This window comes from Saccopteryx bilineata, chromosome 2, assembly GCF_036850765.1.
Source record: "Saccopteryx bilineata isolate mSacBil1 chromosome 2, mSacBil1_pri_phased_curated, whole genome shotgun sequence".
Classification (NCBI taxonomy): Eukaryota; Metazoa; Chordata; class Mammalia; order Chiroptera; family Emballonuridae; genus Saccopteryx; species Saccopteryx bilineata.
The window spans coordinates 48,709,674-48,723,635 of NC_089491.1; the positions used below are offsets into that span (position 1 = coordinate 48,709,674).

At 41.9% G+C, this 13,962-nt stretch overlaps 1 protein-coding gene across 10 annotated transcripts in view; it reads right to left on the reverse strand.

Moving 5' to 3' along the window:
• Positions 1-13,962, reverse strand: part of LOC136324324 (transducin-like enhancer protein 4) — a 153,558-nt gene that overhangs the window by 14,127 nt on the left and 125,469 nt on the right. For all 10 annotated transcript variants that reach the window (XM_066257035.1, XM_066257034.1, XM_066257038.1 and 7 more), the window contains 6 exons: positions 7,200-7,319; positions 6,215-6,268; positions 5,569-5,721; positions 4,219-4,351; positions 3,074-3,267; positions 2,540-2,616 (listed from right to left, as the gene is read on the reverse strand). In XM_066257035.1, the coding sequence (XP_066113132.1) occupies positions 2,540-2,616; positions 3,074-3,267; positions 4,219-4,351; positions 5,569-5,721; positions 6,215-6,268; positions 7,200-7,319 (731 nt within the window). The remainder of the gene's footprint in view (positions 1-2,539; positions 2,617-3,073; positions 3,268-4,218; positions 4,352-5,568; positions 5,722-6,214; positions 6,269-7,199; positions 7,320-13,962) is intronic.

A 13,962-nucleotide genomic window follows, 5' to 3' on the forward strand; every position in this document is an offset into this window, starting at 1 on the left:
ATAATGCTGCAGTTGACTGAATAGCCACCATGTACCAATCAGGGCACTAACTGCATAACACATTGTCTTATTTCATCCTCACGTTCTCCTGTGAGGCGGTGCCAGCCCTGGTTTACAGGTAAGCTGACTGAAGCTCACAAAGTTAAGAAACTGCATCAAGCTACTCTCTTTGTAGTTGTCACTGGCAGAGTCAGAACAAAATTGGATCTGCCTCACTCCAGAGCCCATACTCGGTGGACCACACCACACTCTCTTTTGGGATTCCTGCTGTTATTTGCCTATTGCACCAGTTGTGACTCTCACTCCCAAGAACAAAAATTCTCAATCATCCTCCAACTCCTCCCTTCACCCTTCCAAAAGGATTTCAAAAATTTTATAATGCTAAGAGGCAAGACGGGGGTGGGGGTGGGGGGTTGAGGAAGGGAGGCCAGTTCAAGGTTCAGAAGTACCACCTGCGATTCTACAGTGGTTCACCTGGCTCACATCCCCTAAATCAAGGCTGTCAGTGCTGTTTTAAATATACCCGACACGTTTTCACCCCCTGTGGCATCAAGGCAGAGGCTGAGAGAAGCACCACCTCTTCTGGTTTGGTGGTCATACCATAGCTGTGAGTGCAACTGCCGGTTAACGAAACGGTGACTGCAGTACCTGCACACTTCCCTAAGGGTCTCCTCCATCCCCACTGCTTCATATGGAACTCTCACAGGTATTTGAGTTGATTAATCCTTTGACCTTGTTATTTAGTCACTGCTTGCAACAGACCAAACTTTCACCTTCAAATACATCAGAGTTCTTGGTCAACAAGATTCGTCGGTCAGTAAACAACTATTTGCAGAACATACACCTAAGCACACAGAATTTTATGATAATTGATTATACCTTTAACTCTCAAGGAACTTGAAGTCTAATTTGTCTTGCCTCCCCTAATAATCAGTCAAATATTTACTAAGCAACTTGACTATGGTTTGATCCAATAGAAGAGTTTCAAGTCAAATTTGGAAAGCAGTAAGTTACAGAAGAAGTCTGATGTATTAGGTAGAAAGTGAAGAAAGGGTCAAGGTCGGGAATGATTACACTGAGGGGCAGGCAACTTGGGGAGAGAAAGGGGACACAGAGGGAACAAAAAGGTGACAAGTTCCTGAGTATATAGTTAGTAAATATGTAAATAAGAAATGGGAGGTCAGAGAAGGGACCTTCCTTTCCTTTCTGTTTTTTTCTCTTTTATCCATACATCCAAAAGGTACAAATTGTGACCAACAACTATGAACCAGGTGCCATTCTACACACTGAGCTACTTTTGTGACTGAACAGCAAAGAGTTCTACTACTCTGCTATCATAAAACTTACATTCAAGTGTGGAGAGAGAGATAATGGCTAGAAACAAGTATAAAAAAAAGCGCAAGGAACAGAAAAGAATGATGATGGGAAGAAAGAGAAGGATACTATATCAGAAAGGGTTGTAAGGGCAGAACTCCCATAAAGTGACATCTTAGCAGAGATCTGAAATGACACAGTTGGCGCAGTAGACCTGAAATGTACAGAAAGGACCAGAAAGAGCCAATACCCCACGGTAAGTAAGCCAGGAGGGCGGCCTCTGAGAGAATGGGACTCAGCACCTACTGAGGGCCACGTTTCCACAGCAGAGGACAGGTGAGAAAGCACTAGAGGTTGAGGAAGCAGCATGTATATGGGATGTATAGTGACAGACAGGATGCCAATGGAAAGAGCAATGAGAATAAAAAACACACGTGACTAACAAGGCAGGAAGGATCTGCAGGGATGCTTCCCAAAACAGAGGAGAGAGAAAACTGGGATTTTAAAGAAAAAGCCAATGTTATTTTATAGTAAATACTTTGTATCTGGGAAGATGAAGCCAAATAGCAAATAGAAGTGTATAACAGGTAATAATTAGAAGGTACGCTGGATTGAAATGAAGGATGTGGAATGAGATATGGCGAGATCAGAATGTACAAGAGGCTGGAACAATGCCGCATGTGAATTTTGCCTTCACGACTAAAGGGGGCTATGAAAACAGGGGCTCCAAATACCTCCTCCCAAAACAAGAGGCCAACTGACAACTGAGCAAGCCACCTTCTCCAGAAACACACTGAGCATAAAACCATGCTTTCTTTTCTGCCTTTTAAGTTTGGTATGTCTTCTCCCAACATGCTCAAATTTTGAGCATCCAGGTTTGCATATAAGCCTCTTTTTTTTCAAGGCAACAAAAGAATCGCCTTGAAAACAGTAACAGATGTAGAGAAAACCTGACTGCTAGATGCCTCAGCAATTTGCATTTCCATATTAGCAGCTCAAGATTTTAAGTTGAAAACACAAAATCCCACCTCATTACTTCTTTCCTTATGCTAAGGGAAAATGGAAAATAGTCTACTTTGCAAGGAAAAAAATGCGAGCCACGGGAACTCCCCTACACTGTCTAGCAGTGCTCAAAGCCTGAAGCGCCAGCCAAGGCCCAGCACGTGGCCCAGCACGTGGCCCAGCACGTGGCGGCACACGGGGAGCAGGGGGCAGAGGGACTCACGGTTTTCCTCCTGGAATGCCTGTCAGGTTTGGGGGTATTGTCGGCACGCGCATGTGATGGTGCGGATCGAATCCAACCTAAAAGTTTTCACAAGCAAAACAAAACAGACAGTTACATTTACTCACTTCATCCTAACTCCGTATTTTGTCTAAAACCTGGAAGAACAGATTCTTTAAAGACAAGATTTTAGAAATATATACAAAGTATTTATTGATGAAACGATGGTATGTTTATGATTTCATGATAACATTGGGCATAGAACATACATAAAATATACACTAATATTATTCATGTTCATGATGGAAACAAAGCATTCACTACATTATTCTGCTTGCTGTACTTTTGTAGGTTAAAAAGTTTTTAATGGAACATAAAATTTTAAAAAATCGTTTCACTACATAGTTCTCATGATATAATTACATAACTTTTAAATTACACACATTATAAATAAATTATACAAACCACATTAAACAAATGTGTATGACAATCCTCCGTGCTCTGAAACGTTCATTTTACAAATACCCACAAACGTACCACTGGCGATCGCCCGTAGGCGGCAGCGGCAGCGGCGGCAGCGGCAGCCGCGCTCATCTGTGGGGAGATGTTGTGCAGCCCTGCGTAGGCAGCTCCAGGGCTGGTCAGCTCCCCATTCATCCCAGCGTGGGGCACGATCCCAAAGGGGGTTGGATATGGACAAGGAACTGCCATCGGGGTCCTTAGGCTTGAGGCTACAGAGCAAGTGGAATGAGGAAAGAGAAATATCAAGAACATAGGAAATAGTCATGAAGTAAGACATTCTCATTTACTTTATTTATTTATTTATTTATTTATATTTTCTTTACAGAGACAGAGTCAGAGAGAGGGATAGACAGGGACAGACAGACAGGAACGGAGAGAGATGAGAAGCATCAATCATTAGTTTTTCATTGCGCGTTGCAACACCTTAGTTGTTCATTGATTGCTTTCTCATACGTGCCTTGACCACGGGCCTTCAGCAGACCAAGCAACCCCTTGCTGGAGCCAGCAACCTTGGGTTCAAGCTGGTAGGCTTTTTTTGCTCAAATCAGATGAGCTCGCGCTCAAGCTGGCGGCCTCGGGGTCTTGAACCTGGGTCCTCTGCATCCCAATCCAACGCTCTATCCACTGCGCCACCGCCTGGTCAGGCCTCATTTACTTAAAAAAAAATGGAACTGATGAGGCCCTGGCCAGGTTGTTCAGTGGACAGAGTGCCATCCCTGAGTACCTTCTGGCATGCCAAGGTTGCAGGTCAACCCCAGTCAGGGCACAAAAAGAGAAGCAACCAATGAATGCATAACTACATGAAACAACTAGTTGATGCCTCCCCCCCATCCCTTTCTCCACCCCCATCAAATCAATGGGAAAAAAAAAATCAAAAACAAAACCTCCCCAGAATTGATGGTTCAAATAAGCTTGTTTTAATATCCTCAAAAGTTATTCAAGCCTTCATCAGAGCTCATTCATTCACTTTATTTTACTAAACACCTACTATGTGCCAGACATAGTAGGTGCCAGATGTTTGGTTTGGGTTAAATAACTTTGTCAAAAGCCATTCAATGCTGGTTATTAATATTCTTAATGGATGACATCTTTAAACTGCTTTAATTGCTTTACAAAACAAGCAACTTATAAATATGTAGGAAACCTTTTCTCTTACTAACCTAAGGGGTCGACGCCTGGCGGTTTTCCAGGTACAGGCCTCAGTCCGGGAGTGGAATTACTGCCTGGGGTGGGTGCATCGGTTCGTGGAGTAGGGGTATTGGACTTTGAAACAGGAGTAGTAGATTTTTCATTCTAACAAGAGATGCAATAAGATACACTGGCAATGAGAACACAATTTTAATAATGATGTTTAAAAACGGTAAAGAAAAAGGAAAAGATAAATGGAAACAGTTCTTCAGCTTAGGCCTTTATTTTCATTAATTAATTAATTAAAAAGAGCTTAAAAAAAGAGAAAGAGTTCCCTGAGACCACAAAACCAATGTTCAGGAGGACACACACTGCGGCTGAATTTAGGGTAGAGCAGATCATTTCCAGGAAACTGCCTAGCATCAGATAGAAGCAGACAAATCATGTGTCCCAAATTATGACCGCCACTTGCTGGTGGCTTTGATTTAAGATTGAGTGGTTGGAGCTGGGCTCCTGGTGGACTGTTCAAGTCACAGGGGACTTTCTGGTAAGCAGGTCCCAGTACAAAGATCCAAGCCTGAGTCACCGTACAGAGCAACAAAGGAGCTGCCATTACAAACAGGCCAAAAGGCCAGAGGGAAACAGAGATAAAGACAACCTAGCTTGCTGTAAGCCATACCCTCCAAATTCACAAACTGACCAATTTTATCTCCTCTAGCTGTGAATTCAACAGGTTATTTAAACCCTGAATTTTGTCATTTTGTTGTTGTTAATGTTATGTTACAAAGAAATAACTGGTGAAGAAAAAGAAAGATGCATCACAAAAAATGCAATTAACTACACAGCCATAGGAGAAGGGGTTATGGGAGATTATCCTGACTTGCCAGCAGTTTCATTATGCATTTGTGATTTGTGGTCTGAATCAGGGTAGATTTTTGTAAATGACAGATTTCTTTTTAGGTAGAAAGGGAAAATTATTGCAGTCATACATAGCTTGGTAATTCAAACAAAGCTACTAGCAACAAAAATCACATCCAAGCCAAAAATCAAATTTACCATAAGCCACAGGTGACAAAACTACCTCTGTAACCCCAGTGTGTATTCCTCCATTTTCAGATATTTCACTCAATTTCCCCATCTTCCTCCGCCAGCCTTGCTTGCAAAAACACTCACGAAACTAACATCCATCACTGACAAGTCAATAAATCTATGTGTCCCCAAAATATTTTTGTCAATTAAACTTGAATGCCGAACATATACATACAACATTTGGAAATAAAAGTCTTATAGAAAAATATGAAAAATACAAAATGAAAAAAAAAAAAAAGTCAAACCCAGCTATCCTGAAACAGGCAACACTTAGATGGTGAAGAACAGCTTACAAGGCTAAGTTCTTTGGATTTGGAGGAAGGAGTACTGCTGGAGGATGCGATTGAGGCTGGGCTGATTGGGGCGTCTTTCTTGAGCAGGCGTGTCTTGTCCAGGCCATTCTCTCTCGGGGAATGTGCTGGGCTCCCTCGAGGGGAAGACGGATCCTACAAAAGAACAGCTCGAGTATTAATGCGGCAGAGCACATTCACAGTGCTGGAGTGCTTGGGTGTGGACATTCCTAGCCAAAAGAATTTAATAGCTCAGAAGTGCAAAATGTTCTGGAATAGATAAATAGATAGTAAGACTCACTGAATCTCTGAGTATTCATATTGAGGTCAAAGAAAAATACTACAAATTTATAGCATTTTTTTAAAACAAAAATCAAACCCTAAAAATTTGCAAGTCACTTGTCAATGAGGCTAACTACAGAGGTCAGTGTGCACTCATGGCGGTAGCAAAACACGCCTGCACATCACAGAAGAGACTCGCAGTAACAAAAGGATCAGCAACATATAAAATCAGTAATACACAAATTTTCCAGGTGAATATTAAATGTTTCCTTTTAGAGATTAAGAAAACAGTGGATGCTAATTGTTAGGACACTAGTCACTGTTAGAGCTGGGTAAGAACAGGAAGTTACATGAACCACAAACATACCTCATTGGAAACGTCAACCACCAAGTTGTCATCACTCTTCTCACCATCGCTGTCCTGCATGGACAATTGACAAGCATTACTTCCTCCCCCAGTAACAACCACAAAAAAGCCAGACTTACCCTAGATAAGTCCAGACTAATTAGTCATGTCATATAAAAATGAACTATACCAGACAGTGCAAACACTCTACAATGTACTATGTTCTGTAGTCCTCATGCTGAAAGTTCTGAGGTAATACAATGATTCCATTTTACAGTTTGAAAAATTGAAGCTTATGCCTTCCTTGTTACTCTAGAGTATTGGTGCAAACTGGCATGCCCACCATAAATCCACTATGATTAGTTCTCTCAATGTTTTTAAAGAAACTGGATAATAGCCATGTTTTAAAATTAGGAGTTTTCACATGAAAATGCTAATTTTCAGCTTTTTTCCCCCTGCGGCCTGGTAGGTGCCATTGCAGGAAGCAGAGTGGGACGACTTGTGTTCAGTCTCATCCAGCTCACTCCTTTTACTATGTGACCTAAAGGACTAGTCACTGAGTGTCAACCCATGCCAGGGACATCCTGGATGTCTCTACAAATGATATTCCATACTGTCTATATTTCTCACAGCACAGGAGTTCATCTAAACAGTTTAACAGGCTATTTTTCCCCTTAACATTTCTAGCTGACCACAAGAAACTCAGCCACGTTGAAGTAGATGGAGGGGAAAAAATACATCTATAGAAATAATACTATGGACACCCAAGTCTTCTATTACTGCCAGATAAAGGACTCTATTCTCTCTCACATACACGTATGCGCTCAGTGCACCCACACAGGACTTTGGACTAGCCAATAAAGACAAAGCTATGATTGCAATAAATTGTTCTCCCAGGAAGTTGTTACCCTGTATTCTAGTTCTGGCTGGTCCCAGTCAAAGGGTAAAACAGCTGCTGATGGAAAGGTAAACTGGCCTCCCCCAAAGCAAAGGTGAATGAACCTACATAACGAGCTGCAATTTCCTTTTCTTCAGTTTTCTGCTTTTTGCTATCAGAGGAATAGTCGGTGGAGTTTCTGTGCTTCTCAGCCCCTCGGAAACTGGCTGACGGGGATACCGAAGAGCTCTGAAAGCAGAAACGGAAATGGAGTTGAGAGACAACCAGCCACTGAAGTGTGATTTTTGCAAATCATTTGAGACTTTATTCCCGCTTTTGTTCATTAGTCCACTCTTACAAAGCTGTTAAGAAAAAAAACAGGAGAAAAGAGAAGAAGTAAAAGGAAGAAGAAAACAGAGGTTAGAGAGCAAGGGGGAAAAACAAAGGGGAAAAGGAGTGAACAAGACAGAGAAGCAGAGATGAGACAGAGGAACACAGGGACAGAAAGGGAGGAGGCAGGGGATAATGTAAACTCAGCAGACAGAACGGGTCTGGTTGAAAGGAGATGTTTATATTATACTATTGAATTGGGAAATATATTATACTTTAGAGAATTGATAAAGGAAGCAGATACAAAAGAAAAAGGAAGGAAGAAAGGCAGGCTTCTTTTTTTGAAGTCGGCTAGTTAATGGGAAGCCAGTATTTGAAGCCTCTACAGAGAAACTGAATAATTTAGAGTCCAACTTGAGAGATAATTAGTAGTTCTTCAATGAAAGAAAGAGGAGAGGTGCTCTTTGTGGATTTAAGCACCCCAAAATAATGATCATGTGCACAACGGTCATATTTATAGAATTTTGCTTCATCCTGCACCTTCAGGCTCTGGGAGATACAGAGTAAGAAATTAAAACAAAACAAAACCACACCTGCAAAAATGTACTTTATTCCTTTCTGACTCCTACAGTTACCATGAGCCTGCTCCCTTGTATCTACAGGAGCCCAGGAACCGTTAGGCTCGGGGGATATAGGAAGATGGTCCCTCTGGGGATCGTGATCAGGGCGATCTGTATGAGCTCTGGCCACCTCTGTCATCTCTGCTCTTCCAAAGAGCTCTCAACCCCAGGAGCCCCACATACAGAAAACAAACACCGCTGACAAGATCTGCAGCACAGAGAATGAGGCCAGGTGGTTGCTGCTAGAAAGGCCAGGTAGTTACTGGGCACATTTAGATGGTGTGAAGAACACACTGATGAGAACTGGAACTAACCTTAACAACTGGCTAGTGCCTCAGCTCCAGAAAGACCAAACGGAAGCACTACATAAAGGTGAAGTCTGTGGGAGGGAGGAGCAGGGCCGAGTGTCGGGCCAACCCGCTGAGGGCGGACGGTAGCCCCTGAGGAGCCAAGCCCGCAGCAGGGCAGCAGGGCAAGACTCCAAGCGCTAAATCAGCCCAGCCTGGGGTCAGAAAGTGCTGATCTTGGAGGGCAAAGAATACTTATTAAAAATTAAAACCCTAAGAACAAGAATCACCATTAGAAGATCGGCCTGGTGTCCAAATGAATTCAGAAAACTGTTCAGTAAAGGTCTTCTTTAAAATTAACTCTTTGTACTTTTTTTCTTTATCTTAGTCTGTTAGTAATAATTAACATTTATAAAAATAGTCTATATTTCCAAGGGTCTTTTAATTAACTATGGGAGGCAGTGTGATGGCCAGCACTTTAGGCTCTATATTTTGTTTTACTTTCATTGCACCATGCCACATTATCTTTTGTGGCTAAACTTTCAAAGCATGTTGTTAGAAGAAAATCAATAAATGTTTTTCACACCTGGGTAGGTATAGCTACCAAGAGATCACCCCCTAGTGGTCAGCTGTAGTGATGGCAATCCCACCTCCAGCTCCAAGGGCAGGAATGCAGGGTAGGAGTTTGGAGGAGAAAGATGAGAATGAACACCAGTCACTGGGTTCTTACCGATACGGGCTGGATATTTCTAAACTGTTCCTTCCTGTACCAGTCTTTTCAAAGGATTTATGTTAATATTCTAGATGCACAGACCAAACTATCCCCACTGAAACAGTCAGCTTTTAAGCTTAGTGGCAGAAAAGATGGCAGGCGCTATTTAGTAAGGCTGAATTGAAGACTGAAACAGACGTTAGAAGCCAATTTTAAAAAGTGGACTGCTTCTTGAGTTGCATATATCTCCACTGAGTTCCATTCCTTGTTCCCAAGCCATAAGCCCTGGCTCAATGCTTTTACTTTGCTTCAAACCATGACCCCAACAAATCAGGTTTTTATAAGTAATCTCCATTGAAGTCATGCCAACAAACATCATCTGTGAGCTACCATATTTAATGCCAGCTCCATATCTAGTTTCTCCCTTCTCCAGTCTATGCTCCACGTTTCTGGGATTAACATTTCCTAAACAGATAGTCAACAAATTGGATCCCTAAAAAAGCAACAATGGGTCCCCACCACCCCAATTCTGAGTATGGCTATTTTCTAAAGGCCTTCACTCCATGCCCCAGCCCCAGTCCTGGCCTGGCCTCAGCGCCATGTGCTTGCTCCCGGGGCTCCATGTATTTATACTATACCTGCAGCCCTTCTTCCTGGCTCATGGGAATGCCCTTTCTCCCTCAGGGTCTTCCTTTTGACATCTCATTCTTAAGAACCAGCTCTGATATCACTTTTCAAAGCTCCTCAAACACTGTCAGACAGAATTAATCACTCATCCCTCTTTGTTCCCTTCACACTTTGTTCACTCGGTGAACACTCACCACCAATTTATGGTTGTTTCGCAATGTCCCTTCCCACTCCAGGCTGCAGGTTCCGGCAGGCAGGGGACCCGGCACAGTGAGCGGCACAGAGCTGCCCAGGAATATTTTTGAACATAACTGATGAAGCCTCCCTTCGGCACTCTTTAATCTTAGTCCAGAATTCCAGTGATCTATTCCCTCCCTTTCACAGGTCCCCTGGGATGAACAGTTCCACCGGAAGCCATTCGCTAGAGTAAGACTGAGCAGTGGTGTCCCTTGAAGGTGGCACTATGGAAGCTCTGCCCTTTCTCCACCTTTCTTCCTTAACCCACTTCTAGATACCTTCAGCCTAATTTGATATTTTACAAAAAGAAAAAACAGTGAATGTATGTGTATATGATTAACAACTATCTGAGCCTTTTGATTCTGATACACTTCACTGAAAGTTATTCCTACTTTGTCCAAAAGGAAAAACTGATTTGTAAACAATGGTGAAATGCTTTCTTAAAAATTAATACTAAATAGTGATGCTTATTTAGATTTTTATGCACACATTTACTGGCACACATGTACAAATACCTTTATTCTTTTTTAAAAACTGGCTGTTTCAGGCTCTGTGAGTAGTATTTTATTTGTGAATTTACTGTAGGTCAGAGATACATGCTGGAGTTTCCTGGTAGAATGATAAAGTAGTTAATTATCACTAGTATGTAAAGTTAAGCTGAACAATGGGCAGTGGGGCAATAAGCACTGTTTTAATAACATAATTGCTCTGGAATCAAACTGGACTGGCAGACTCTCACCATGAATCTCGGCATGCTGCTGATAGACAGCCGCCTCACTTCTTTGCTGAGCTAATCAAGTCACAGTTCTACAAGAGCTTCTTTTATCTCTTTACTGTTATTTTAAAAGCTGAGCCAGGTTAAGATACTTCCCGAGCTTACTACAGAAGAAACACACTAGAGCTGCATCATGATTCTACATAAATCTACAAATCTAGAAACACTAAACATAAATCTTTTATTAGTTTGAGCATGTAAATACAGCAGCAGATCTGTTATGAACAGAAAGTCAGTGGCTAATCCAAAGAGGGCAAAATACCTTAAATGTGAATATTTAGCAAAAAACTCTGAAAAATAATCACACAGCATTAATTTTTTTTTTAAAAAAAGTAACCATATTTGTTAAAAACGTCAACACTTTTTATTGGAATATTAAAAAGAACATGGGCCTGATCAGGTGGTGGCACAGTGGATACAGCATCAGCCTGGGACCCTGAGGACCCAGATTCAAACCCCAGGTTGCCGGCTTGAGTGCGGGCTCACCCAGCTTGAGTGTAGGATCGCTGGATTGAGTGTGGAATCATAGACATGACCCCATGGTCACTGGCTTGAGCCCATGGTTGCTGGCTTGAGCAAGGGGTCACTCGCTCTGCTGTAGTCCTTGGTCAAGGCACATATGAGAAAGCAATCAATGAACAACTAAGAAGCAGCAACAAAGAATTGATGCTTCTCATCTCTCTCCCTTCCTATCTGCCTGTCCCTCCCTCTCTCTCTCTTGTTAAAAAACCCCCACAAAAACACAATAGATGTTTAATGAAAGAGAAAGAAGAGAGTAACAAGCAAGGACAAACCAAGGTTAAAATAATAACTTGTGCAGTAGAGCGTCTGCCTGGTGCGCAGGAATCCCAGGTTTGATTCCCGGCCAGGGCACACAGGAGTTCTCATTTGCTTCTCCACCCCTCACCCTCTCCTTCCCCCCTCTCTCTCTCTTCCCCTCCCACAGCCAAGGCTCCATTGGAAAAAAGATGGCCCGGGCACTGAGGATGGCTCTGTGGCCTCTGCCTCAGGTGCTAGAATGGCACTGGATGCAACAGAGCGACGCCCCAGATGGGCAGAGCATCACCCCTGGTGGGCATGCCAGGTGGATCCCGGTCGGGCGCATGCGGGAGTCTGTCTGACTGCCTCCCCGTTTCCAGCTTCGGAAAAATGAAAAAAAAAAAGAAAAAAATGAAAAAAATTAATAATAACTTGTAAGTCTTATTATATGAAGAATTCTAATTGCTTTGGTAGTAAAAGGTAAATTTGAAAGACAGTTATTGCTAACATTACAAATCACGTTATCTCAAAATGAAAAATAATCTAGATACTAGGTTGAAATCCAACCCAGACTTTACAAAGATTACTTGATCAAGTCAGCAGGAAAACTGGTACCTCCAGCAATCTAAAGAGATAGTCTCGCCCCTTCACCTTTACTCCTCTGCCACCTCAGGATCAAAGATGACCATGTGTGGGAGAGTTCTATAAAGTATCACCCCAGGAGAGGTAGTGTTGCTGTGATTAGCTAATTTTAATAGCAGGTAGCACAGACTTTACTATCAGACAAGAGCATCTCTCTGAGTCAGACTACCTGGGTTTGAGTCTACAATCTTCCACTTAACAAGTGTGTAGCCTTGGGGGGGTGTTGCTTAGTCTCAACCGGTCTGTGGTCAACAGCACCCCAACCCATTCCCTCAACTGGGTTGCTTTGAGGACTACGTGAAAGAATCTATATAAGGTACTAGCACAGTCCCAGGCAGACAACTGAGCCTTCTACAATAGCAACTTAGCACTATGCTGTGTACTGTACTCTATTTACTACAGAGCTCTGTAGATCTTCTATTTTAAGCCTCACATAAGGACCATTCTAGGCATTTATGTACACTACCCTTCAGCATAGATATACAAGTGGTCCATAATGATAGGGTTTCAATAGGTTGCTACTAACCAAAACACATCTCCTTTCAACAATCACAGTAAGGTTTTGGTTCAATACCACACCTACACTGAACTTTCTAATTTGATTTCAAATGTACATCAAACTCATTCTGTTTTCCCTTTGCACAGATGCTGTGCTCAGACATCAGCTCACTTACAAGATTTCAACCAGGAAGAATATGTTAAAGACCAAGTGGACAACCTTGATCAAAAATTCTAAATTCATTTGTTACCATGTGTTTGCTCATCAGCTATGGCCTTCAAACACCCTATCTACTTGGCAGCAAAGGGTAACTCCATTTCCAAACAGATAAAGGGGATAACTACGGGGTAGAGGGCAACACAAAGATCTGCTTCGGGTGAATGCAAGTCCTGGCACGTCCTCACTTTACACCTGTTGTCCAGATCTCTCCTTATTCTCAAAACCCACGCACCCAGGTTAGAAAAGAAATTATACTGCTACTCTACCTGTAGTCCGCTCAGTACAAGGATTAGTTTGGGTCAGGAACAATTCAGGGGGAGTTTGTTTATGGCCGTAGGGTGAGGAGGAAGCAGAGGGCAAGGTCAAGAGCCCTGCAGACCCTTTATTGATGCTATAACCAAAGTTCTCAATCATCATTTCATCTACAAAAGACCAATACCTAGAGAGAAATGAACACTGGCAATGTTCTTGGATGTGGAAAGGCCACAGTACTGCTCAGGTCAGCAGGGACTCAGCCCATTCCTCTCGCGCAGGGGACCTTCAGGATGAGCCCTACAATCACGAGCATTCCAGGGTCAAGTATGGTCACTAGCCCTCAAAGCACTTTAGTTATAAAATACTTTCAACAAGTTCTGAAATAAAAGAAATATCCTAAAAAAACCTATGTATACCAAACCAGTACATACCACATACCAGTGCCTTTCTGATTGAGATTTTATTATATAGCATTACACAAAATGTTTATATATTCCTGTTTACAGAGCTCTTGTTTAACTGATAAAAGTTTATTACCTCATTTATAAGGAAATAACCAGGAGAGATAAAATAATCCTCAACTGGGAAAAATGAAATCTAAGAACTTTAAAAATTATTTGATCGAAATAATTATATACTGCCTTCCTAACACATGCAAACTTATGTTAATTAGCTTACATTTATAGCATATTAGTGGTGAAATACCTGAGTATGGTAGGATTCTGAGCCAGGCACAGTGTCAGTTTACTGCTCATTACAGTAAAACTTTTAAAAATAGCCTACTTGATTAAGGAAGTCATTAAAAACACAATCTGTATATATAACCCTCATAGAACTTGTTTTCAAATTAACAAATCAAAATTCACCTTCAAAACTGACTGGGATTTCTGTAGACTTGCCCTTGTAAAAACAAGATTTAACATAATCTTC